Consider the following 27,758-nt stretch of genomic DNA (forward strand, 5'->3'; position numbering starts at 1 on the left):
GATGGACTTACCCTCTGCTTTAAGAGTTACCCAAAGTGTCTGTGATGGTCCAGGAGGCTTCCGAGGCGATTAGGCAGCGTCAGTCTTCAGCTGCTAAGCTGAGAAGATCTGGGAAGGAGTCAGTCAGAGAGCCTTGGGCCAGAGTTCCAGGGGATCTGGGAAGGGCTGCCAGGCAAGTTGGACAGTCCGATTTCCAGTGGGGTCCTGCATAGATGGGGCACAGCTTAGGAGGAATCCCGGGCTGTGGGCATTCCTTGGCCCAGTGGCCAGATTTCTGGCACTTGAAGCAAGATCCTGAGGGAGGCGGTCCTGGAGGAATGCCTGGCCGCTGTGGTTCAGGCGTTTTGAAGTTTTTGTGTGCTGGAGATGTGGCTAGGGTTTCTCTCACAGTGGAGGCAAGTAATTGCAACTCAGAAATATGTTGCTACTTGGCTGCCTCTACTCCATTATTGTACACCTTGAAGGTGAGGTTAATTAAGTCCTGTTGTGGAGTTTGAGGGCCAGAATCTAATTTTTGGAGCTTTTTCTAATGTCGGGAGCAGGTTGGGTAATAAAATGCATATTGAGAATAAGACGGTCTTCTGGCCCTTCTGGGTCTAGGGTGGTAAAGCATCTAAGGGTTGTTGCCAAATGGGCCATGAACTGGGCTGGGTTTTTATATTTAATGAAAAAGAGCCTAACCGCTAACTGATTTGGGAGAAGTTGGATAAAGAAAAAGGAGCATTAACCTTGGCTATGCCTTCAGCTCCAGCCACCTCTTTAAGAGGAAATTGTTGGGCAGGTGGGGGAGGGCTAGTCGCAGAACGAAACTGTAAGCTGGACCAGGTGTGAGGAGTGGAGGTGATAAAAGGATTATAGGGTGGGGGAGCGGAGGCTGAGGAAGAATTGGGACCTGGCTCAGCGTGGTGAGAAGCAGCCTGGGGAGGAGGGGAGAGGTCAGATGAGTCCGTAGAAAAGGAGGATTCAAAGGACTCAGAACTTTGGGTGGATACTGAAGGAACCGGAGAGAAAGAAGAAAGATTTGGGACAAGTTGCATTGGGAGCAGAGACTAAGAAGGGATCAATGTGTAAAAGAATGCCTGGACGTCAGGCACCTCAGACCCATTTGCCCATTTTTCGACAAAAATCATCCAAGTCTTGTAAAATGGAGAAATCAAAAGTGCCATTTTCTGGCTATTTAGAACCATTATCGAGTTTGTATTGGGGCCAAGTGCTGTTGCAGAAGAAAATAAGACACTTAGGTTTTAGGTCAGGTGAGAGTTGAAGAGATTTTAAGTTTTTTGAGAACACAGTCTAAGGGATAAGAAGAGGGAATGGAGGGTGGAAGGTTGCTCATAGTGAAGAAGGCAAGCCCAGAGAAAAGAAAGGGTAGAGACACGGAGAAGGGGGGTGGTGAGCAGCCCTGGGCTGCAATGTGGGTGAGCAGCCAAAGCAGGCGTCCCTGCAATTGACTTGCTACCAAGGGAATGTGGGTGAATGACCAAGGCAGGCATCCCTGCGATGATCAGACACCAATGGAGTGTGGGTGAATAATCAGGCAGGCGTCCCTGCAGTGATTAAACACCAAGGGAAGAGTATCTTCCCAAGTCCGTGACCAGCGCCGGAGTTTTGGGTCCACAGATAAAATGTGTCTCCTTTGTCTCTACTAGAGAGGAAAAAGAACTGGAATTGGAAGGACAGGGAGATTGAAGGGTAGCAAGAGAGGCTGGAGAAGAGAGTGAAAAGATCGCTTACCTGATTTGAAATTGGTGAGATGTTCCTTGGGCTGGTTGGTCTGAGGACCCGAGGTCGTAGGTGGATCTCCTCATGGAGTGAGGGTGAGGACAGGGGACTGGTCTCCCAAAGGAGTCCCGCTGACCCGGGTCTTCGGCACCAAATTTCACGCACGTCCATGTGAAGAGACCACCAAACAGGCTTTGTGTGAGCAACAAGGCTGTTTATTTCACCTGGGTGCAGGAGGGCTGAGTCTAAAAAAGGAGTCAGCAAAAGGGAGTTGGGGTGGGGCTGTTTTATAGGATTTGGGTAGGTAGTGGAAAATTATAGTCAAAGGGGGTTGTTCTCTTGCGGGCAAGGGCTGGGGTCACAAGGTGCTTAGTTGGGGAGCGTCTGAGCCAGGAGAAGGAATTTCACAAGGTAATGTCATCAGTTAAAGCAGGAACCGGCCATTTTCACTTCTTTTGTGATTCTTCAGTTGCTTCAGGTTATCTGGATGTATATATATATGCAGGCTTGGCCTTGGAGGCCTGACAACCACCTCATCTCCCCACAGGAGGCCAACAAACAACTTAGAAATGCTAATCAAGAACTCTCTAATCTCGAATCTCTCTTAAAGAAATCCTCAGAATTCCTTACTTCCCCCTTGGCACCTTCCTCTATACCCCTGACCTATCTGAACTTCCTGGACCAGATCTGTCCCCTGCTTCTACTGCATGTCTAACACTTGCTCAACAGAAGGCAGTTCGGAGTCTGGCTGCAAAGACCCCACCCCCTCATGATTCCCTGACAGCTCCAATGGCAACATCTCATCTGGAAGAGGTGGAAAAGGGGGACCCTGCAGGGACATCTCTCATGATCACCCTATTTTGGGAACAACTGCTAACAGGTAGGGCAACCCTGGTGATTGTCTACCAACACCCTGGTCAAAGGCTGAATTCTGAGGCATAAAGAATTTCCTGACCCCCATAAAGATCCTTGGGTTTGAGAATTTGAGTTCATTGTCAGAACTTATGACCCAGGTCATTCAGACTTTTATCAGCTAGTCCACATGTTGGTCTCAGAAGCTAAAGCTAAGGAATGGCTGGGAAAAGCACAATGGTCAGACCCTATAGCAGATTTGACCCCTGAAGGCCCAATACAGCCACAACAACCAGTCCCCCAAAATCCAGAAGACAGGCACAAAGATGTGCAGGAATGAAAAAACACCCTATTAAATATCATTCTTTCAGTGTTCCAAAGGGTTGTGGATTGGAATAAAATCCAACAACGCCACTGGAACCCAAATGAATTAGTTTTAGATTATTTAACACATTCTGATAAAACTTTAAAACAATATTGTGGGATGTCAGCTGATTGCTTTGAAAACAATAAAAATGATACATTATTAAATGCAAATTTCTTAACGGACTAGATGATGATTTAGCCACCCTTGTAAAATGCAAATTGGACCACAGCCAGAACTAATGAACTAGTTAGCTGACCAATTATCCCGCAATATGATAAAACAAGGAAAAACAGAAGATTGCCCAAATTATGCATTTACAGCTAAAGCAATTAACTTCTCAAGCCTCTCAGCCCCAGAAAGATTTTAAGCTCCCTCTGTCTGAGGACTCTTCCCTCGCAGTCTGTTACAACTGTAAATGACCGAGACACCTTAAGAGAGATTGCCTTAGGCTGAAACGAAAGAAAAGGCAGAATGCAACTCAGGAAGACAAGGGGTGCTCCAAGGAAATACAGGGGTTTCACCTCTCCAAATATTCTACCCTGACAAACCAATTGGGAGAGATTAATATAATAATAAACCATGAGTTTACAACTGCCTTAACTGACATAGGTGTGACTATCTCTGATAAATCCTGTAATCACCTAGCCTTGTTTCCACATGAATAGACTCTCCCTTAGCTGAGAAAGCCAGAGGAACTCCATTTGGCTCCTTCATTTACAGGACATCAAGGACTCCTTACCTCACCCTCTTCCTCAAGGGGTTAACTTGTGTAAGCTGACTCTCAACATATCAAAGAGTCCAATTAACTGATAACGTACTGAAGCAAGCAATGTACAAAGTTCCCAGGATTTTGCTTAAAAGATAACACCATAAAGCCTTGAGTTTGTGTCCGGCAGAGTCCCTATATATAACATCTTATAAAAGATTTAGAGCCCCTGCACCTGGAACTGTTTGCTTCTCTGTAACCATTTGTCTTTTTAACTTTTTGCATGTTTTTACTTCTGTAGAATTGTTGCAACTGAGCTCCCCCTCCCCTTCCTAAACCGAAGTATAAAAGAAAATCGAGCCCCTTCCTTGGGGCCAAGAGAATTTCGAGTCACTGGCTAATAAAGGACTCCTAAATTTGTCTCAAAGTGTGGTGTTTCTCTAACTTGCTCGGGTACAACAATCTCACCTTATTTAGAAACCCCATTCCTCAGAGTAATGAAAGAATTAACATGGTGAGTGTGTCTAATAAAATGATCTCATGTTTTAAGTCCAAACCCGTACCTTAGGGTTCATCAGGTTCCACTACCCTGTCGCAGGCTCTAAGTGTGACACACTCAGTAGGTCCCATATGTTTCTAATATGCGCTGGGGCTCCTGTCAATCTTTTGGGCCGTGATCTCAACATCCATAATGCCCATATCTCTTTTTCATCAAAAGGTGAAACTGTTTTAGAATTGGAGCCAGGAGAGCAAAAATACTAAATTTTAAAATGTCCTGATAATGTACAATTTAGTACTGGTAATGTTAAAACGTCATCTTGTGACCAGGAAAATAAAATGGAGACAGAGAAGGAAATATTACGGAAGAAGAAAGAACATTGGAATACAGAGCAGAAAACAGTAAAACTCCTTTTAGCTTCCCCAATCTTCCTGTTAACACCAGAAGTGGAGCACGTGCTCAAGGATGTGTCTTCCTGCTTATAGTCTCACTCAAATACAGATACAGAGAAAGTATTCTCAGCCATTCCAGTAAAGGTAGAGATAAACCCAAAGAAACCCCTATCCAACCTTAAACACTATCCTCTGCAAAAGGAACCCATATATGGAATTGCTCCTATCATAGAAGATTATCTGAGAAATGATATATGAATAATATATCATTTGAGAAATAATGATAATCTGAGATTATCATTATTCCCTGCACAATCCCCTGAAACAGCCCTATATTCCCTGTAAAGAAACCAAGCGGGAGAGGATGGAAATTTGTGCAGGACTTGAGGGCAATAAACAATATCATAATTCCCAGGCACCCAGTAGTCCCCAACCCACAAACCCTTCTATCACCTATATCCATTACCAGTCAGTATTTCTCAGTTGTGGATCTCTATAGTGCCTTCTTTAGTATTCCTGTAGAACCAGGCAGCCAATATTTGTTTGCCTTTATTTGGAAAGAACGGCAATATACGTGGACTGTAATGCCCCAAAGGTAAACAGAAAGTCCCACTTACTGTTCCCAAATATTAGAAGCTGATTTAGAGGATTAAATATTTTCCCAGGGCTCAGCATTCATCTACTCTCCTTTGTTCAGACACACACTCTTCCTCTCAGGAAGATAGTCTATATTTACTCAAACAGCCACCAAGGGACACAAATGTCTAAAGACAAACTTCAGCTATGCTTACCTCAAGTTAAGTATTTGGGACATATTATCTCAGCCAAAGGACTGAGTATTAACCCTGATAAGAGTGAGGAATTTTAGTTTTCCCAATGCCTGCCACTAAGAAACAACTTAAGAGTTTTTGGGGCCTGGCGGGCTATTGTAGAAACTGGATACCAAATTTCTCCCTTATGGCTCAACTTCAGTGTGCATACCTAAAAAATGAACAACCTGATCCCATCATGTGGACTCCAGAGGGACAATCAGCTGTACAACAAATAAAGGAAATTCCAATTAATGCCCTGGCCTTAGGGCACCCAAACTACAAATTGCCTTTCTCCCTTTTCATACACAAAGTTGGAGGTACTGCATCCGGAGTACTGACCCAGAAACATGGTGATCATCAGAGACCTATAGGCTATTATAGCCAACAGCTGGACCCTGTGGCTCGAGGGCTGCCTCCTTGTATGACAGCAATAGCAGCCACGGCCTTGCTGTGTACAAAGTTCCCAGGATTTTGCTCAAAAGATAACACCATCTCAAAGTCTGTTGAAGAAATAATTATGGGTTCCCCCTTACCATTTTTGTGCCACATTCTCTTGAGACCCTTCTAAACTCTCATCATATACAACATCTGTCTGTCAACTGGTTAGCCTCTTAGGAAATTTTGCTTTTATCATCTCCCAATATTACTATTTCCTGCTGTAATAATCTTAATCTGGCCCCTCTCTTGCCAGGCCCTTCTGACAAAACCCCTCATGACTGTGTTCTAATGACTGACTGACTTCTCACCCCCAGGACAGACCTACAAGAGATGCCACTGGATAATGCTGAGATAGAATGGTATACAGATGGGTCTTATTTAAGAGGAGAGGATGGAAATTTTATAGCAGGATATGCTGTGGTTTCCTTACTAGAGGTAATTGAAGTCAATCATCTCCCCCAAGCCAGATCAGCTCAAGTGACCAAATTGGTTGCCCTGACCAAAGCTTGTCAATTGGCAAAAGACAAGGCTGCAGACATTTACACTGACAGCCACTATGCTTTTGGGGTTGCTCATGACTGGGATGCTATGGAAAGAGAGAGGATATTTAACCCCCTCAGGGTAACCCATAAAAAATGGACAAGTATCAGAGCTGTTAGAAGGTGTTCTAAAACCAAAAAGCTTGGCAATTATAAAAATCCCAGGTCACTCAAAATTAGACACCACAGAAAGTCAGGGTAACCAATTCGCTGACGCCACAGCTAAAAAAGCAGCATTCAAGCCATCACCCCTAAGTTGGAAAATGGCCATAAAACCCAAAATACTTAAATACATGTTGAAAGAAACCCAGTGCATAGCTCCTACAAAAGAGAAATCTACTTGGAAACAGGCAGGGGGATACTTGACTCCCAAAACTGAAATATGATGTGGACCTAATTATTCCATTCCAAGAAGCCCATTATTCCAATAGAATGTCAGGTGTCCCTTATGAAATATGTTCATAATCTAACCTATTGGAATCCAGATAAAGTAATATCCTGGTATAAACAGTATTACTGGAAACCATCCTTTATAGTGGCACAAAAAGTTTACTCTCATTCGGGTACCGTGGCTCACGCCTGTAATCCCAGCACTTTGGGAGGCCCAGGGAGGTGGATCACCTGAGGTCAGGAGTTCAAGACCAGCCTGGCTAACATGGCAAAACCCTGTATCTACTGAAAATACAAAAATTAGCCGGGGATGGTGGTGTGCACCTGTAATCCTGCTACTTGGGAGGCTGAGGCAGAAGAATCACCTGAACCCGGGAGGAAGAGGTTGCAGTGAGCTGAGATTGCACCATTGCACTCTAGCCTCGGCAACAAGAGCGAAACTCCATCTCAAAAAACCAAACAAACAAAAAAGTTTACCCTCATGTGTTATTTGTCCCAAACATAACCCAGGAAAACCCCTCCATGGAGTCCAGGGTCATTTTCCCCTTCCGGCTGACCTTTTGAGGTATGATAGCTTGATTTTATCCAGCTGCCATCATCTCAAGGTTACAAGTATGTTTTAGTAATGGTCTGCATGTTATACCATTGGGTTGAAGCTTTTCCCTGCAGGCAAGCAACAGCCATGACAGTTGGAAAAATCCTACTAAAAAAAATTGTCCCACTGTGGGGAGTCCTCTGTGAACTTCACAATGACAGGGGAACATACTTTATTGGCCAGGTTACTCAAAATATTTGTAAAATTTGGCCCACATTTCAACATTTCCATTGTGCCAACCATCCCCAGTCTTCAGGCCTGGTGGAGAGGACTAACGGAATAATTAAAACACAATTGGCTAAGTTCACAGAGGCATTTCACCTCCTCTGGCCCAAAGCACTCCCCCTAGTGCTGCTTATACTCCGATCCACTCCTTTTGGAAAACATCAATTGTCTCCTTATGAAATTATAACAGGAAGACCCAAGTGTATGGGAACGAACATAACCAATCCAACTTTTCTCAAGGGAAATATATTGCAATATTGTGAGGAACTCATTTATCATCTTAGAAAAAGCCAAGATTTGTTAAAGAATTCCTTTCACAGTGTGCTCCCTGAAGATAAGGTGCCTGGTCACGATCTGCAACCTGGAGATTTCATCTATTGGAAAAGACATCTAATAAAGGATTCCCTTCAACCCTGATGGAAGGGCATGTACCAGGTACTACTGACTAATCCATGTACCACAAAATTAAAGAGTATAGATTCATGGATTCACATCTCTCATCTTAAAAAGGCACAACCTCCTGAGTGGACTGTAACTCCCACCAAAGACCTTCACCTCCGGTTCACTAAACATGAACCTGCAACCCAGGATTAGAAGCAGACAACAGTTGTTGTGGACTGCTTAAACCCAAGACAAAGGACCAGGCCTGTATGCAAAGGGAACGCCTCTGTTTATTGTACAGTAACCATTACAATTATTGTCCTAGAAATACTGGCAACTCCTGTCTTATAAATGACAGGGCACTTGCCTTGTCTGATTTAACACCATTTAGTAACTAAAATGAATTTCACAACCTTGCTATTATTAATCCTGTATCCCTACACCTTCTTGCCACTGCCACCCATGGATGCCCATGAAACAAACCTGTTTCTACAGTGGGTTCAGCATTATGCAGACTGATTACAAAAGAATACCTGCTGGGTATGCAGACTCAAGCCTCTTTCCAGTGGCTTCAGCCTGCCATGGTGGATATCCCCCTTCCAAGGTCAGGACTGGATAGAATACCAAAAAATTATCACATCACAGAAGTGGTCTGGCATACTTAGTGCTGGGATAACAAAAGACAATATATATAACTGGCCCATTAAAAACACTCTTAAGAACAAGGGACATGGGAAAAGTTTTTGAATGGAAAGGACCAGGTCATTAGATCTCACTTTAACATCCCACCCCCCACCCCCAGCTAAAACAGAAGGTGGTAACCACACCCCAAACAACAGCCCATTTTCAAAATGGAATAATGCAAATTTGGGCTGGGTTTATCTGGCTCACCCCATGTCTGGCCAACTCAGCCAAAATGCTTCTTTGTGCTGGCAGCGAAGAAACCATACCAAGGACCTATGGCCAAACAGTACGAGAGATATGGGGTGGACACCTGGAGAATGCTGTGACCACATTATCATATTACAAGACGCTGACTAGAATGCCACCGATTGGGTGCAGCAACCAAGTATTTATTGGCTAGCTCCAAATGGGACATATTGGCTATGTGGCACTAACTTATGGCCGTGGTTACCTCCAGGGTAGTTAGGATGACGTTCCCTAGGTTATGCTTGGGCACAAGGGCATGTAATTCAGACCCTGCCAAAACCAGCAAACCTTTTTCATTTACAATTTCATTGGACATGTTAGGTATTCCAATGGTATGATCACTTAGCTTCAATCTTTGTACCACAGACAGGTATTGAAGATGTTATATGGCATATAGAGGCCTTAACCAATTACACCCAAAAGGCCCTGAATGATAGCCACATGAGTATTGCCTTGCTAAACAATGAGGTCATGCTTATGAGGAAAGTTGTGCTATACTACCATATGGCTTTAGATATACTCATTGCAGCACAAGGGAGACCTGTGCCATCATAAAAACTGAATGTTGTGTGTATATTCCAGATGAATCAAAGAATATAACTTGATTTATGACTGATATGAAAACCCAGATAACCAACCTGTCAGATCCAAAACCCTCACTAATCAATTGGTTGAGTAGTTGGTTTGGATCCTGGGGAACTTGGTGGCAGAAGCTATTGCTTATAATAGGGATAGTAATAATTTGTGTTCTGTCCTGTTTCTGCTTACAATGTTGTTACAGTATGTGCTTGCAAATAAGTTAATGCACAACTGAAAGGGCTGGGGTAATAATTGCCCAGAGAATGCTTTAATTGAGGAAGCAGTAATATAGCCTGACCCAGCTTCCAGGTTTGCTTTCCTTTTGTTGCTATAAATCTGGCCTAGGTCCCTATATATATATGTTTTTTTCTCTTTCTTTTTTCCTTTCCTTTTTCCTTCTTTCCTCTCTTTTTTTTTTTTTTTTTTTTTTTTTTAATCTTTATGGGACACAACTTCCTAGGAATGAGCCTTCCTGGCAATGTGGGACCTAAACTTGTAGAAATAAACTATCCCAGCAACAGGAAACCAGCTCAAAAAAGGGAGGAAAAAGCAACCTGAAGCCAAGAACCCATATTTCTTTTAAAATGCTTCCTCCAAAAGATTTTAAATAAAAAAGAAGGGAAATGTGAAAGGAAATTAAATTCTGGGATCCCCCCAAACTCATTTAGCCAAAGGCAAAAGTCAAAATGGGAACTGGGTCATGCAAACCTGCCTCCCCGTTTTGGTTCCTCAATAAAATGGTTACAAGATGAAAAGCTACATGCCTCCTCCATATTTTGCCCACAAGGAAATTCCTAGTGAGTTGTTAAAATTTCACCATGGCAATGCAAATTGATAGCTTATCTTTACAGGTGCAGCCGCCCTGGTCCACCAGACATAAATGCATATCTGAGTGTTCCCCTGCCCCCATTTTGTCTGTTATCTTATGTAAAATGCAGATTCCCCAGATTTTTCCTCTGCCCCTTTTGTTTATGTCATCTTTTTTTGTTGTTTTTTAGTTTTATTTTATATCATAAACTTAACTCTGCAATCCAGCTAGGCATGGAAGGGAACAAGGAAAACATGGAACCCAAAGGGAACTGCAATGAGAGCACAAAGATTATAGGCTATTGCCAGCAAATGGGGAGGAGGGGTACTCTCCTGAGCTACAGAAAGAATGGTCTGGTGGTTAAGATAAAACACAAGTCTAACTTTAATAAGTTGTCCACAGTCAGCAATGGTGATCTTCTTGCTGGTCTTGCCATTCCCGGACCCAAAGCGTTCCATAGCCTCCACAATATTCATGCCTTCTTTTACCTTGCCAAAGACCACATGTTTGTCATCCAACCACTCAGTCTTGGCACTGCAGATGAAAAACTGGGAACTGTTTGTGTCCAGCATTTGCCATGGACAAGATGCCAGGACCTGTATGCTTTAGGATGAAGTTCTTGTCATCACATTTCTCCCTGTAGATGGACTTGCCACCAGTACCATTATGGCATGTGAAGTCACCACCCTGACACATAAACCCTGGAATAATTCGGTGAATGCAGGAACCCTTATAACCAAATCCTTTCTCTCCAGTGCGCAGAGCATGAAAGCTTTCTGCTGTCTTTGGAAACTTGTCTGCAAACAGCTTGAAGGAGATGTGGCCCAAGGGCTCACCATCTATGGTGATGTTGAAGAAGATGTTGACCATGGCTGATAGTATGGGGCTCCTGGCAGCGGCAGCATCTGCGAAGCAGCCATTCTATATTATCTTATATTTAAAAAATGCAGATTCATTGAACCAGGCAAAGGCATGAATGACTATTTTTCGCTACCCCCTCTTATATGAAAATTGTTTGCTTCTCAATATCCCATCCTTTCCCCTTTAAATTTGGAGCCCTCAAAATTATCTTTGGAGAAAGGTATAGACCTGTCTCCCGGGCATGTTCTTAACTTTGGCAAATAAATCTCCTAAAATGATTGGAACTTACTTTTTCTCAATTGACAAAACATTAAAAAAAAATACAGACTGGACCCAGCCCGCCCAACTCCCAGTGGAGAGCAAGGTTTCCTTCTATTTTCATAGCCAACCAGAACAATGTTCTATGCACATTTTGTCCTCAGTAAGAGGGCCTCTGGCCAAAATTTGGCTAGTGGCCCATTGGGATAAGAAGCTAACCAAAGCCCCTGTGTTACAGTGTAATTTAGAGAGTAGCATGGAGAGTATCATCTCACGAAAGGTGAAGATAGCATTACGGACATCTCTTACTGGGAGTAGTTTGAATATATCACAGGAAAGTCAAATACCTTCTTGCAGACTGTAATGAAGCATTCATTAAGATAAAGATGGTTTTTTGACCAGGTGTTGACCTGCCTGAGGAAAATCAGGAAGCAGTTTATAACACCATTACTTTACCTGAAGAATTTCATGACTTTGGTCAGCCACTGCCTGACTTAGATGACATTGATGTGGCCCAGGAGTTCAGCTTGGGTCAGAGTAGAGTGGAAGAAATAACCACGAGAGAAGAAGTTGGGAATATCAGTATTTTACAAGAAAATGATTTTGGTGATTTTGGAATGGATGATCATGAGATAATGAGAGAAGGCAGTGCTTTTGAGGATGATGACATGTTAGTAGGCACTACTGCTTCTAACTTCCTATTAGAGTCTGAACAGAGAGAGCACCAGCAATCTGAATGAGAAAATTAACCATTTAGAATATGAAGACCAATATAAAGATAATAATTTTAGAGAAGGAAATGATGGTGGAATATTAGATGACAAACTTATTACTAATAATGATGGTAGTATCTTTGACGATCCCCCTGCCCTCTCTGAGGCAGAGGTGATGTTGCCAGAGCAGCCTGCACATGATGATATATGGATGAGGATGATAATACATCAATGGGTGGGCCTGATAGTCCTGATTCAGTGAATCCTGTCGAACCAGCCAGCTATGTCTGATCAAACAACACTTGTTCCAAATGAGGAAGAAGCATTTGCATTGGAACCTATTGATATAACTGTTAAAGAAACAAAAGCCAAGAGGAAGAGGAAGCCAATTGTTTGACAGTATCAAAAACTTGGATAGCAAGACAATTAGAGCCCAACTTAATGATTATTCTGATATTGTTACTACTTGGGATCTAGCACCACCCACCAAGAAATAGGTGATGTGGAAAGAGACAGGAGGAGTAGAAAAACTGTTTTCTTTACCTGCTCAGCCTTTGTGGAATAACAGACTACTGAAGCTCTTTACATGCTGTCTTACACCACTTGTACCAGAAGACCTTAGAAAAAGGGGGAAAGTAGGGCAGATAATTTGGATGAGTTCCTCAAATAACGTGAAAATCCAGAGGTTCCTAGAGAGGACCAGCAACAGCTACACCAGCAGCATTATGTTACTGATAAGCCCATTTTGGAAGAGCCAAGCCGCCTCCAGGAGTCAGTGATGAGGCCAGCAGAACAAACCTGGATGAGCCAGCTATGCCTCCACCACCACCTCAGGGAGTTAAGCGAAAAGCTGGACAAATTAACCCAGAGCCTGTGATGCCTCCTCAGCAGGTTGAGCAGATGGAAATACTGCCTGTAGAGCTTCCCCCAGAAGAACCTCCAAATATCTGTCAGCTAATATAAGAGTCAGAACTTCTGCCAAAAAGAAAGAAAAGGGGGGAAAAAATGATGATGAAGACGAAAAGGATGAAGATGTTTCAGGGGGTGATCAAGGTCAGGAAGAAAGAAGATGGAAGAAAAGGACTCAGCAGATGCTTCATGGTCTTCAGTGAGCTCTTGCTAAAACTGGAGCTGAATCTATCAGTTTGCTTGAGTTATGTCAAAACACAAACAGAAAACAAGCTGCCGCAAAGTTCTACAGCTTCTTAGTTCTTAAAAAGCAGCAAGATATTGAGCTGACACAAGAACTGTACAGTAACATCATCGCAACACCTGGGCCAAAGTTCCACATTTTATAAGGAGCTAGAAGCATTATAGCTACTGTTTATTTCACTAGTGCTTACAAATTGCCCCCATGTGTAGGAGACACAGAACCCTTTAAAAAAACTTAGATTTTTGTCTGTACAAAGTCTTTGCCTTTTTCTTTCTTCATTTTTTTCCAGTATATTAAATTTGTCAGTTTAATCTTTGAGGGAAACTGATTAGATGGGTTGTGTTTGTGTTCTGATGGAGAAAACAGCACCCCAAGGACTCAGAAGATTATTTTAACAGTACAGAACAGATGTGTGCAATATTGGTGCATGTAATGATGCTGAGTGGCAGTTGAAAGTCATGATTTTAATCTTAGTTCTTCATTACTGCATTGAAAAGGAAAACCTGTCTGGGCAAATGCCTGACAGTTTAATTTAAAACTATGGTATGAGTCTTTTTTTTTTTTTTTTTTGAGACGGAGTCTCGCTGTGTCTCCCAGGCTGGAGTGCAGTGGCGTGATCTCGGCTCACTGCAAGCTCTGCCTCCCGGGTTCACGCCATTCTCCCGCCTCAGCCTCCCGAGTAGCTGAGACTACAGGCGCCCGCCACCACGCCCAGCTAGTTTTTTGTATTTTTAGTAGAGACGGGGTTTCACCGTGTTAGCCAGGATAGTCTCAATCTATGAGTCTTTGACAAGAAAAAAAGAAAAGAAAAGGCTTTCCATCAGTTGTAACACTGGCGATCTTCTTGTTAACCTTAGGGGTGGCACCTGAAATAACAAAGGTCACCCTCTTGAGATTCATTTTAAGTATAATTCCCTAATGAGCAAAGGTATATGTGAAATTGTGTTGTGACTGATACCCTTCAGCTACAAAAAGATAGGACTGACTTGGTTTAAAGTGTTCTATTTTGTCAATCATTCCATTTAAGTCTTTCTGATGAACTCGGCTATCTCAAAATCTGTCATTTTAATGAGGCTCCAAAATGAGCAGAAATATAGGCCTGATTAGAGTACAGTGACTATCAAAAAACATAACTTTCTAGGAGTTATAAATCAAAGTTTTAAAAAGATGTTTGGATATATCTGAGTATTCAGATCATGAAAATAGAAATTGCCCTGCCTACTACAAGGACAGACTGATGGGAAATTATACACCAGGTCAACTTAACCTTTAAGCAGACAATGCTGTAAAAACTAATGGCTTCTCTGATATTTATTATAAGTTTTAGTACTGATCTCCTTTTCCAGTGCTGCACACTCCTGTGTTTGGAACTTTAATAGCTTTGCAACGAAATCCTATATCCAGTTTCCTATAACTTAACTGAAGAAAAACACATCCAAATAAAGGTCTATATTAACAGACCAGACAGCATCAGAAATCATGTGACTATTATGATTATCAGAATATTTCTTAAATTTTTAGGGCAAAATTAACACTGAAAGTTCTAGCTTAAGTGTTGACACTTTCATGGGGAAACAATCACTTTTGAAATTCAGACTTCAGTGTATACCTAACAATTTAAAATTATGCAAAATGTTTTAAATTTGTGAACTCATTACTGTTTTAATGATTCAGTTTCTTGAGAGTTTAATTGTAAAAAATTGCTATTGCAGATTTATTTTCAATATTCTATGCCTGTAAACCATGGAGTTTTCCCCATTTGTAAAAAGACATTGTAGATAATTGAATGTTTGATTTTAGAAAGGTCATTGGTTTCTTGTTACACATTTTGTTAGTCTGGTTTTTTTGCTTATTGGGTTCAATATTGTTCTTGGATTGCCGGGCACGGTGGCTCATGCCTGTAATCCCAGCACTTTGGGAGGCTGAGGCGGGTGGATCACGAGGTCAGGAGATCAAGACCATCCTGGCCAACACGGTGAAACCCCGTCTCTACTAAAAAATACAAAAAATTAGCCGGGCGGACGAGGTGGCGGTGTCTGTAGTTCCAGCTACTCGGGAGGCTGAGGCAACCCGGGAGGCGGAGCTTGCAGTGAACCGAGATCACGCCACTGCACTCCAGCCTGGGTAGCAGAGCAAGATTCCTCTCAAAAAAAAAAAAAATGTTCTTGGAAATAGTTGATGCTATGTTATGTATAACTTTTCTAATAAAAGTTGTGTTATAAGCTGTTAAAAAAAATTACAGTATTACAGACTGGCTACACAATAACTTTATAGGAAGTCTGAAAAATACTCAAAGTTCTATAGCAACCAAGCAAACACCTAATCAAGAAAAAGACACAGTCAAAACGCTAAGAAATTTTGTAACATTTTTACTTGCCTGTACCCTATCCTTCCCTCCTGGCACACCTGGGGAAGCAGCAGCCCTGCTGCCAATTCCCTCCTTAGAACCCCAGAGCGAGGAGAGTGGACTTTATTTGCAACATTCTAACCTGTCAAGGGGCTGCCTGAGGTACTGGTCTCTGTTTTACCTAATTCGGAGGTCAGACAGGGAAAAGCAGCATGGCTGGATACTCAGGTTCAGAAAAAGCCACAGGAAATGGTGAGCACTACTCATGAACACTGCAGGCGGCCTACAAACTCACAGATACCTGGAGCAAGAGGTCAGAGGTAGAGGAACACAATAGAACATCTAAGTCCACCCTCAGAGAAGCAGGGGTTACTCTTTAGGAAACTGAGACATTTGTAAGCAGTCATGCATTCAAGGGAACTGGAAAACAACAACAACAACAGATACCCAGGCCAAGGCAAAATGCATAGCCAGAAGAGGCCTAAGAAGACCTTAAGACCTCACATGGGGCTGATCCCAAGCTGACAGCGTGCCCTGCTAATGAGTGAAGGTCTTCCCTGGCACAGAACCTACTTGTAATGACTAGCAGAGGTGGCTGTTTTTTTGAATGACCAATTTTTAAAAAGAACAAAAAAATAACAAACCATGCAAAGAAACAGGAAAATATGGCCCATTCAAAGGAAGAAAATAAACTGTCGGAAACTGTCCCTGAAGAAACACAAGCATCAGAAGTACTAGACAAAGACAAAATGTCTTAAATATGCTCAAAGAGCTAAATGAAAACTCAAAGAACTAAAGGAAATCGGAAAAACAATACATAAACAAAAGAGAATATTAACAAAGAGAAACTATAAAAAGGAACCAAACAGAAATTCTGGAACTGAAAATACAGTATCTGAATTGAAAAACACCCAGAGGGATTCAACAGTAGATTCAAACAGGAAGAAAAAAGAATCAGTGAACTTGAAGATAAGTCCTTTGAAATTATTTAATCTGAAGACCTAATAATAATAATAATAATTAAGAAAAGTGGACAGAGACTAAGAGACCTATGGGATACCATCAGGCTGACCAATATATGCATTACAGAAGTCTCAGATGGTGAAGGGATAAAGAAAGGAGCAGAGGAACTATCTGAAAAAATAACGGCTGAAAACTTCCCAAATTTGAGGAAAGGCATTGATTCACAAATCCAAAAATCTTGATGACCTCCAGGTAGGATAAACCCAAAGCAGTACATACCAAGACACATTATATTCTAATAAAAGCCAAAGACATGGAACACTGCAGGGGGACTACAGACTCACAGAAACCGGGGGCAAGAGATCAGAGGTAAAGGAATACAATACAAAGTCTAAGGCCCCCTCAAGAATCTTGAAAGCAGCAAGAGAAAAGTAACTCATCATGTCCAATGGATCTTCACTAAGATTATCAATGGATTTCTCAGCAAAAACCTTGAAGGCCAGAAGGAATTAGATACCATATTTAAAGGAAATTTTTTAATTGTTATTTTATTTTTCCATAAGTTATTGGAGTTCAAGTGGTATTTGGTTACATGAGTAAGTTCTTTAATGGTGATTTGTGAGATTTTGGTGACCTGTCACCGAAGCAGTATACGCTGCACTATATTTATAGTCTTTCATCCCTCACCCACCTCCACTCTTCCCCCCAAGTCCCCAAAGTCCATTGTATCATTCTTATGCTTTTGCATCCTCATAGCTTCGCTCCCACGTATCAGTGAGAACACATGATGTTTGGTTTTCCATTCCTGAGTTACTTCACTTAGAATAATACTCTCCAATCTCATCCAGGTCACTGCAAATGCTGCTAATTCATCCCTTTTTATGGCTGCATAGTATTCCATTGTATATATATACCACAGTTTCTTTATCCACTTGTTGATTGCTGGGCATTTCGGTTGGTTCCATGATTTTGCAATTGTGAATTGTGCTGCTATAAACATACATATGCAAGTTATCTTTTTTGAATAATGACTTCTTTTCCTCTGGGTAGATACCCAGTAGTGGGATTGCTGGATCAAAGGGTAGTTCTACTTTTAGTTCTTTAAGGAATCTCTACACTATTTTCCATAGTGCCTGTAGTAGTTTACTTTCCACCAGCAGTGCAGAAGTTTTCTCTGTTTACCACATCCACACCGACATCTACTGTTTTTTCATTATGGCCATTCTTGCAGGAGTAAGGAGGTATTGCATTGTGGTTTTGATTTGCATTTCCCTGATCATTAGTGATGTTGAGCATTTTTTCATATGTTTGTTGGCCATTTGTATATCTTCTTTTGAGAATTTTCTATTCATCTCCTTAGTCCACTTTTTTATGGGATTGTGTGTGTTTTTTTCTTATTGATTTGTTTCAGTTTGTTGTAGATTCTGGATATTAGCCCTTTGTCACATGTATAGATTGTGAAGCTTTTCTCCCGCTCCGTGGGTTGTCTGTTTACTCTGCTGACTGGGCCTTTTCTGTGCAAAAGCTCTTTAGTTTAATTAGGCCCCAGCTATTTATCTTTTTATTGCATTTGCTTTTGGGTTCTTGGTCATGAAATCCTTGCCGAAGCCAATGTCTAGAAGGGTTTTTCCAATGCTATCTTCTAGACTTTTCATAGTTTCAGGTCTTAGGTTTAAGTCCTTAATCCACCTTGAGTTGATTTTTGTATAAGGTGAGAGATGAAGATCCAGTGTCATTCTCCTACATGGGGCTAGCCAATTACCCCAGCACCATTTGTTGAAAAAGGTGTCCTTTTCCCACTTTATGTTTTTGTTTGCTTTGTTGAAGATCAGTTGGCTCTAAGTATTTGGGTTTATTTCTGGGTTCTCTATTCTGCTCCATTGGTCTACATGCCTATTTTTATACCAGTACCACACTGTTTTGGTGACTATGGCCTTATAGTATAGTTTGAAATCAGCTAGTGTGATGCCTCCACATTTGTCCTTTTTGCTTAGTCTTGCTTTGGCGATGTGGGCTCTTTTTTGGTTCCATATGATTTTGGGAATTGTTTTTTCTAATTCTGCGAAGAATGATGGTGGTATTCTGATGGACAGTGCATTGAATTTGTAGATGGCTTTTGGCAGTATGGTCATTTTCACAATATTAATTCTACCCATCCATGAGCATGGGAGGTGTTTCCATTTGTTTGTGTCATATATGATTTCTTACAGCAGTGTTTGTAGTTTTCCTTGTAGCGGTCTTTTGACTCATTGGTTAGGTATATTCCTAAGTGGGTTTTTTTTGTGTGTGTGTGTGACTATTGTAAAAGGGGTTGAGTTCTTGATTTGATTCTCTGCTTGGTCACTGTTGGTGTATAGAAGAGCTACTTATTTGTGTACATTAACTTTGTATGCAGAAATTTTGCTGAATTCTTTTATCAGTTCTAGGAGCTTTCTGGAGGAGTCTTTAGGGTTTTCAAGGTAAATGATTGTTATATATAAAGTTTTGGTGCCACAAAAGAAACAGCACTCGAATATAAAATTTTCTTTTTAATTCTCAGCAAGTCTAGTTACTTCTATATAGAAGGGTGCGCCCCTACAGATGGAACAATGGTGAGTGCACACTTGGACAAGGGAGGGGAAGGGGTTCTTATCCCTGATGCATGTGGCCCCTGCTGCTGTGTTTTTCCCCTATTGGCTAGGGTTAGACCACACACGCTAAACTGATTCCGATTGGCTAAAAAGAATGACGGGGTGAGTGCTTTGGAGGGAGTCAGGGCAGAGCAGGTAGCAGGTAATTGGAATGAGTTAGGGTGGAGCAGGTGATTGGAATGTAGGGTGGAGCAGGTGATCAGAATGAGTCAGGGTGGAGTAGGTAATCCAAAAAGGTTGCTTTACAAGGAAGTTAAGTTTAAAAGTAGAAGGCAAAGAATTGAACATACATATTAATTCTTTGAAAAGAAATTTAGAACTCATATCTAACATGATCATATCATCAGCAAACAGTGACAGTTTGACTTCCTCTTTACCAATTTGGATGCCCTTTATTTCTTTCTCTTGTCTTATTGCTTTGGCAGTACTATGTTGAAGAGGAGTGGTGACAGTGGGCATCCTTGTCTCATTCTAGTTCTCAGAGGGAATGGTTTCAACTTTTCCCCATTCAGTATTATGTTGGCTGTGGGTCTGTCATAGATGGATTTTATTACATTAAGGTATGTCCCTTGTATGCCGATTTTACTGAGCATTTTAATCATATAGGAATGCTGGGTTTTGTCAAATGCTTTTTCTGCATGTATTGTGATTATCATGTGATTTTTATTTTTAATTCTGTTTATGTGGTGTATCACATTTATTGACTTGTGTATGTAAAACCATCCCTACATCCCTGGTACAAAACTTACTTGATCATGGTGGACTATCTTTTTGATATGTTATTAGAACTGGTTAGCTAGTATTTTTGTTGAGGATTTTAGCATCCGTGTTCATCAAAAATATTGGTCTGTAATTGTCTTTTTTGGTTATGCCCTTTGCTGGTTTTGGTATTAGGATGATGCTGGCTTCATAGAATGAATTTGGGCGGGTTCCTTCTTTCTCTGTCTTGTAAAATAGTGTCAAAAGGATTGATACCAATTCTTTGAATGTCTGCTAGAAGTCTGCTGTGAATTAGTCTGGTCCTGGACTTTTTTTGTTGGTAATTTTCTCAATTACCATTTCAATCTCACTGCTTGTTGTGGGTCTGTTCAGGGTATCTAATCCTTCCTGATTTAAACTAGAAGGGTTGTATTTTCCAGGAATTTATCCATCTCTTCTAGGTTTTCTAGTTTATGTGCATAAAGGTATTCATAGTAGCCTTGAATGACCTTTTGTATTTCTGTGGTGTCAGTTGTAATACTTCCCGTTTCATTTCTTACTGAGCTTATTTGGATTTTCTCTCTTCTTTACTTGGTTAATCTTGCTAATGGTCTATCAATTTTATTTATCTTTCAAAGAACCAGCTTTTTCATTTCATTTACCTTTTGTATTTTTGTTTGTTTCAATTTCACTTAGTTCTGCTCTGATTTTGGTTATTTCCTTTCTTCTGCTGGGTTTGGGTTTGGTTTGTTCTTGTTTCTCTAGTTCCTTGAGGTATGACCTTAGATTGTCTGTTTGTGCTTTCTCAGACTTTCTGATGCAGGCGTTTAGGGTTCTGAACTTTCCTCTTAGCACTGCCTTTGCTGAATCCCAGAGGTTTTGATAGTTGTGACATTATTTTCATTCAGTTTGAAGAATTTTTTTAAATTTCCATCTTGATTTCATTTTTGACCCAATGCTCATTCAGGACCAGGTTATTTAATTTCCATGTATTTGCATGGTTTTGAAGGTTCTCTTTGAAGTTGATTTCCAGTTTTATTCCATTGTGGTCTGAGAGAGTGCTTATATAATTTTAATTTTCTTAAATTTATTGAAGCTCATTTTATGGCCTATCATATAGTCTATCCTGGAGAAAGTTCCATGTGCTGTCGAATAGAATGTTTTATCATGCAGTTGTTGGATGAAATGTTCTATATATATCTGTTAAGTCCAATTGTTTTAACATATAGTTTAAATCCATTCTTTCTTTGTTGACGTTCTGTCTCGATGACCTGTCTAGGGCTGTCAGTGGAGTATTGAAGTCCCCCACGATTACTGTGTTGCTATCTATCTCATTTCTCAGGTCTATTAGTAACTGTTTTATTAATTTGGGAGTTCCAGTGTTAGGTGCCTATATGTTTAGGATTATGATATTTTCCTGTTGGAAAGGCCTTTTACCATTACATACTATCCCTCTTTGTCTCTGTTGTTGCTTTAAAGTTTGTTTTGTCTAAGAATAGCTACTCCTGCTCATTTTTGGTGTCCATTCGCATGAAATGCCTTTTTCTGCCCCTTTACTTTAAGTTTATGTGAGTCCTTATGTGTTAGGTGAGTCTCCTGAAGGCAGCATATAGCTGTTTGGTGAGTTCTTACTCATTCTGCAGTTCTGTATCTTTTAAGTGGAGCATTTAGACCATTTATATTCAAATGTTAGTATTGAAATGTGAGGTATTGTTGCTTTCATCATGCTCTTTGTTGCCTGTGTACTTTGGTTTTTGTTGTTTTTGCTTTTTAACTTACATTTTTGTTTTATAGGTCCTCTATGATTTATGCTTTAAAGAAGTTCTGTTTTTATGTGTTTCCAGGATTTGTTTCAAGATTTAGAGATCCTTTTAGCAGTTCTTGTAGTGATGGTTTCATAATGGTGAATTCTCTCAGCATTTGTTTGTCTGAAAATGACTGTATCTTTCCTTCATATATGACACTTAGTTTCTCTGGATACAAAATTCTTGGCTCATAATTGTTTTGTTTGAGGAGGCTGAAGATAGGTCCCCAATCCCTTCTTGCTTGTAGGGTTTCTGCTGAGAAAACTGCTGCTAATCTGATAGGCTTTCCTTTATAGGTTACCTGGTGCTTCTGTCTCACAGCTCTTAAGATTCTTTCCTTGGTCTTAAGTTTGGATAACCTGATGACAAAGTGCCTAGGCGAACATCTTTTTGCAATGAATTTCCCAGGTGTTCTTTGTGCTTCTTGCATTTGGACATCTAGGTCTCTCGCAAGGCCAGGAAAGTTTTCCTCGATTATTCCCCCAGATATGTTTTCCAGGCTTTTAGAATTCTCTTCTTCCTTAGGTACACTGATTATTCTTAAGTTTGGTTGTTTAACATAATCCCAGATTTCTTGGAGGTTTTGTTCATATTTTCTTATTCTTTTTTCTTTGTCTTTGCTGGATTCGGTTAATTCATAGACCTCATCTTCAAGCTCTGAATTTCTTTCTTCTACTTGTTCAATTCTATTGCTGAAACTTTCCAGAGAATTTCACATTTCTAAAAGTGTGTCCAAAGTTTCCTGAGTTTTTTATTGTGATTTAAGCTATCTATTTCCATGAATATTTCTCCCTTCACTTCTTGTATCATTTTTTGAACTTCCTTGTATTGGGCTTTGCCTTTCTCTGGTCCCTCCCTGTTTAGCTTAGTAACTAACCTCCTGAATTCTTTTTCAGGTAAACCAGGTATTTTGTCTTGGTTTGGATGCATTGCTGGTGAAGCAGTGTGCTTTTTGGGGAGTATAGAAGAGCCTTGTTTTGTCATATTATCAGGGTTGGTTTTCTGGTTCCTTCTCATTTGGGTAGGCTCTGTCAGAGGGAAGGTCTAGGGCTGAAGGCTATTGTTCAGATTCTTTTGTCCCACTGGGTGTTCCTTTGATGTAGTACTCTCCCCCTTTTCCTATGGATGTGGCTTCCTGTGAGCTGAACTGCAGTGATTATTGTCTTTCCTCTGGGTCTAGCCACCCAACTAGTCTACCTGGCTCGAGGCTAGTACGGGGGGTTTCTGCACAGAGTCCTGTGATGTGAACTATGGGTATCTCAGCTGTAGATACCAGCACCTGTTCCAGTGGAGGTGGCGGAGGGTGCAATGGACTCCTTGAAGGTCTTTAGCTTTGGTAATTTAATGCTCTATTTTTGTGCTGGTTGGTCTCCTGCCAGGAGGTGTTGCTTTCCAGAAAGCATCAGCTTTAGTAGCGTGGAGAGGGACTGGTGGTGTATGGGGCCCTAGAACTCCCAAGATTATATGCCCTTTGTCTTCCACTACCAGGGTGGATAGGGAAGGACCATCAGATGGGGGAGGGACTGGGCATGTCTGAACTCAGACTCTCCTTGGGTGGGTCTTGCTGAGGCTGCTGTGGAGGATGGGGGTGAGATTCCCAGGTCACTGGAGTTGTGTACCTAGGAGGATTATGGCTGTCTCTGCTGAGTCATGCAGGTTGTCAGGGAAGTGGGGGAAAGCCAGCAGTCACAGGCCTCACCCACCTCCCACACAAACTGAAGGGCAGGTCTCATTCCCACCGTGTCCTGACCAACAGCCCCGAGTCTGTTTCCAGGCATAGAGTGAGACGGGACTGAAAACTTGCTCAAGGTTATCCACCTCCCAGCTGAGAGAGAAAAGGGCTTTAATTCTTCTCCCTGCCTGTGAAATGTGCATGCCCAATTCACTCCCTCTGCTGAGTTCCGGCCAGGAGGCTTCTGGCCACATTCAAATTGTTACAAAGTTCAGCTACAGAATTCCTTCTCCCTGTGGAGTTTCGCCCCCTGCTCCTCTGGCCACCCTCCGGATGGATCCCTGTGGTGCCAGGCAGGAATGGGGTGCTTGGGTCCCAGCAAGCTCCCGGGTCCTTTCTGTTGCTTCCTCTACCTCTGTATTTCACTCGGCTCTCTAACTTGACTCAGCTCCAGGTAAAGCTGGAAACTTCTGCAAACAGACCTTCAGCCTCTCCAGTGAGGGTGTGTCTTCAGGAGAGGAGGGTCTACCTTTCCCATTTCCGCAGTTGGGAAACTCATAGTATTTGGGGTGTCTTCCCTGTCCTGCAGGAGTACTCTGCTTCTTTCAGAGGGTCTGTGGGTCCTCTTGGGATTGCTGGTTTGTTCCTACAGTCAATCTGGAGCTAAAATTCACAATGCAAGCCTCCGCATGCTGCTCTGTCCGGAGCTGCAATCAAGTCCTGCCTCCTGTCTGCAATGATCCTAAAGGAATTTTTTTTTTTTTATGTCAACATATAATTCTACATCTTGCAAAACTGACCTTCAGAAATGAGGGACAAATTAAGATATTCTCAGATAAATAATACTCAACACTGCATGGGAACTTTTAGCCAGAACAATTAGGCAAAAGACAGAAACAAAAGGCATCCAAATTGGAAAGGAAGAAGTAATATTTTCTCTGTTTGCAGAGGATATGATCTTACAGGTAGAACACTGTAAATATTTCCCCCCAAAAACTGTTAGAACTAGTAAATAAATTCAGCAAAGTTGCAGAATACAAAATCAACACACAAAAATGAGTTATGTATCTATATTGACATTAAACAATCTGAAGAGGAAATTAAGAAAACAATTCCATTTACAGTAGCATCGAAAAGAATAATATTCTTAGAAAAAAACCAAAGAGGTGAAAGACTTGTACACAGAAAACTACAAAATGTTGCTGAAAGAAGCTAAAGAAAACACAAATAGATGGAAAGACATCCCATATTAATGAGTTGGAAGACTTAAAATTGTTAAGATGTGAATACTACCCAAAGTGATCTACAAATTCAATGCAATCCCTATGATTAAATAAAATCTCAATTATATTTTTGCAGAAATAGAAAAATTAACCTAAAATTCATATGGAAATTCAAGGAATCACAAAGAACCAAAACAATTTTGAAAAAAAAATTTAAAAACAACTTGGTGGTCTCTCACTTCCTGATTTCAAAACTACAAGCTACAGTAATCAAAACCATGTGGCATAAAGACAGACATATAGACTAATGGAATAATAAAGATTCTGGAAGTAAACCCTCACATATATGGTCAAATAATTCTCAGAAAGGGTGCCAAGATCATCCAATGGGGAAAAGAAAGTCTTTTCAACAAATGGTGCTGGGAAAACTGCATGTCCACATAGAAAAACATGAAGTTGAACCCTTACCTTGCACCATGCAAAAATTAACTCAAATTCAAATTAGATCAAAGACCTAAATATAAGAGCTAAAACTATAAAACTCTTAGAAGAAAACATAGGGGGAAAAGTTTCATAACAAGATTTAGCAAAGATTTCTTGTATCTGATACCAAAAGTACAGGCAACAATTTAAACATATATGAGTTGGACTCCATCAAAATTAAAAACTTTTGTATATCAAAGGACACTATCAGCGGAGTGAAAAGGCAACCCACAGAATGGGAGAAAATATTTTCAAATCATATATGTGATAAGCAACTAATATCCAGAATATATAAGGAACTGCTATGACTCAACAACAACAACAAAAACCAACCTGATTTAAAAATGGGCAAAGAACTTGAACTTCAAAGAAGTTATACAAATGACCAGTAAACATATGAAAAGATGTTCAACATCACTAACCATTAGAGAAATACAAATCAAAACCACAATGAAATATCATTTCACACCCCTTAGGATGGCTATTATAAAAAACAGAAAATAACAAATGTTGGCAAGGAGATGGAGAAATGGGAACTCTTGTGCATTGCTGTAGGAATGTAAAATGGTGCAACCACTGTCAAAAAGAGTATGACAGTTTCTCAACAAACCAAACATAGAATTACCATGTATATTATTCAGGATTCTCCACAGAGACAGAACTAATAGGCTATCTAGAGAGAGAAAGATACAAGAGGGGATTTATTAAGGGAATTGGCTCATGTGATTATGGAGGCTGATAAGTCCCACAACAGGCTTTCTGCAAATTGGAGACCTTGGAATGCCAGTAGCATGGCCCCATTCAAGTCTGAAGGCATGAGAACCCAGGGGGCTGCTGGAGTCCAAAGGATAAAGAGCCTGGAGTGCTGATGTCTAAGGGCAAGAGAAGAGTGTATCCCACCTTCAAGAGTGAGAAAGATCTTTCTGCTATTTCTGTTCTATCCTGGCTCCCAGCTGATTAGATGGTGCCTGCCCACATTGAGGGCAAATCTTCCCCACTTAGTCCACTCACACTCACATGCCAATATTCTCTGGAAACACACTCACAGAAACACCAAAAAAATAATGCTTCACCTGTTCTCTAGTTATTCCTTAGTCCAGATGAGTTGACACCTAAAACTAATCATCACACCATGGGACTAGCAATTTCACTTCTGGGCACAAAAGAACTGAAAGCAGGGACTCAAAGAGATACTTGTATACCCATGTTCATAGCAGTATGATTCACAATAGCCAAAAGGTGAAAGCAACCCAAGTGTCCATTAATAGATGAATAAACAAAATGTGGTGTATTTATATATAATATATATACAATAAAATATTCAGTCTTAAAAAGAAATTCTGACACATACTACAACTTAGATGAACCTTAAAGACATTATGCTAAATGAAATAAGCCAACCACAGAAGGACAAATATTGTATGATTCTACTTATATGATGTACCTAGAGTAGTCAAATTCATAGAGACAGAAAGTAGAACAGTGGTTGTTAGGGGCTGGGAGGAGGGGATGGGCAGTTAGCATTTAATGGGTATGGAGTTTCATTTTGGGAAAATAAAAAATTTCTGGAAATGGATGGTGGAGACTGGCACACAACAATATGAATATACTTAATGACCCTGAACTGTACACTTAAAAATGGCTAAAATGGTAAATTTTAAGTTATACATATTTTACTACAAAAAAAGGTAACATACTAAAATGATCTCATAGGTTTTATGAGAATCAAATGAGATCCATGTAGAAAAGCCTTGTAATCTATACAGCCCTTCGCAAATGTTAGTTCTTAGTCATTATCACTCCATTTTCCCCAATCTGATACCATTATCCACACGCTTTACCCAGCCACACTTACCCAACAGCACACTGTTTGAGTTTGAGTGCTAGCTGGTGAATACTCACCTTCATTTTGCTAAACCCTGGATGCCATATGCTAGCCAACAATATCCTACTGTTCTGGTTCTTAAACAAAACAAAAACTCAAAGACTTCCTCCTCTTACCTAGTTTTTCCCAATGATTGGCTTTGAAGCAGTCCTTATTCAGTAATAAGAGCTCATCATGCCATGGCCAAGAATAGAGCATATCTTCCTCCAATTCAGTTGAACTCCCTGGCCTTCTACCAAACAACATATCTCATAACACATCCTTTGAGCAGGTGAACAACTCTGAACCTTCTTTGAAGGAACAGGATTCTGGGGAAGGAATAAAAGAAATGTACGCAGTGTGTATTGAGAATACAATCTATTAGCTAAGAAATAAAAAATGAAAATGCTAAAACATGACCAGTTTTGACGGACTAGACAACTCTCTGTAGAGCAGCCACAGGGCTGAACCCTCAAATATTCCCAGAAAGTATAGACATTGCTGTAGAACCAGCCTGATAATGCAGCAGTACAGAACTTAATGATATTTCTTTCTGGAAAGCAGACCAATTGATATCTTCATCCTGATATTGATCAGGATCCATGTCAGCATTCAGGTGCTCTCTGGCTACAAGTTTCCTTAGCTCTTGCAGGTGCTGCTCACTGAAGATTTCTCTTATCACAGGTAATGCTACCAGTCTCATCTGGCACCTTTTTCATGCAATGACAACTATCCAGGAGTTGCTGCCTTTCCAGATATCACCTGTGAGACCAATGAAGGATTTTATTCCATGACTCTTTGAAGAGGTTTAAACATGGATCAAACACAAAGTAGTATCTACCCCAGCCTTAG

At 40.8% G+C, this 27,758-nt stretch overlaps 1 protein-coding gene and 1 pseudogene across 2 annotated transcripts; one reads left to right on the plus strand and one right to left on the minus strand.

The window, feature by feature from the left end:
- On the minus strand, positions 1–27,758 carry LOC126945707 (embryonic stem cell-related gene protein-like). The gene is made up of 3 exons (XM_050775835.1): positions 27,044–27,758; positions 1,735–1,967; positions 1–204 (listed from the first exon to the last, which is right to left on the minus strand). Exons 1-3 carry the CDS (start codon positions 27,171–27,173, stop codon positions 124–126), a joined length of 444 nt encoding a protein of 147 aa, XP_050631792.1. The 5' UTR covers positions 27,174–27,758; the 3' UTR covers positions 1–123.
- LOC126945706 (double-strand-break repair protein rad21 homolog) lies at positions 11,292–13,768 on the plus strand (annotated as a pseudogene). Its single transcript, XR_007722534.1, has one exon. The product of XR_007722534.1 is annotated as a double-strand-break repair protein rad21 homolog (transcript).

This window comes from Macaca thibetana, chromosome X, assembly GCF_024542745.1.
Source record: "Macaca thibetana thibetana isolate TM-01 chromosome X, ASM2454274v1, whole genome shotgun sequence".
NCBI classification, from domain to species: Eukaryota; Metazoa; Chordata; class Mammalia; order Primates; family Cercopithecidae; genus Macaca; species Macaca thibetana.

What these genes read in the sequence shown, in the direction of transcription:
- LOC126945707 (XM_050775835.1), bottom strand. Translation starts at nt 27,173, where the DNA reads ATGTTGTTTGGTAGAAGGCCAGGGAGTTCAACTGAATTGGAGGAAGAT. An exon ending in CAATCATTGGGAAAAACTAG is followed by an intron (nt 1,968 to 27,043) that starts GTAAGAGGAGGA and finishes CTCCTTTTTTAG; the next exon opens with ACTCAGCCCTCCTGCACCCA. An exon ending in TCTCACCAATTTCAAATCAG is followed by an intron (nt 205 to 1,734) that starts GTAAGCGATCTT and finishes CCATCTATGCAG; the next exon opens with GACCCCACTGGAAATCGGAC.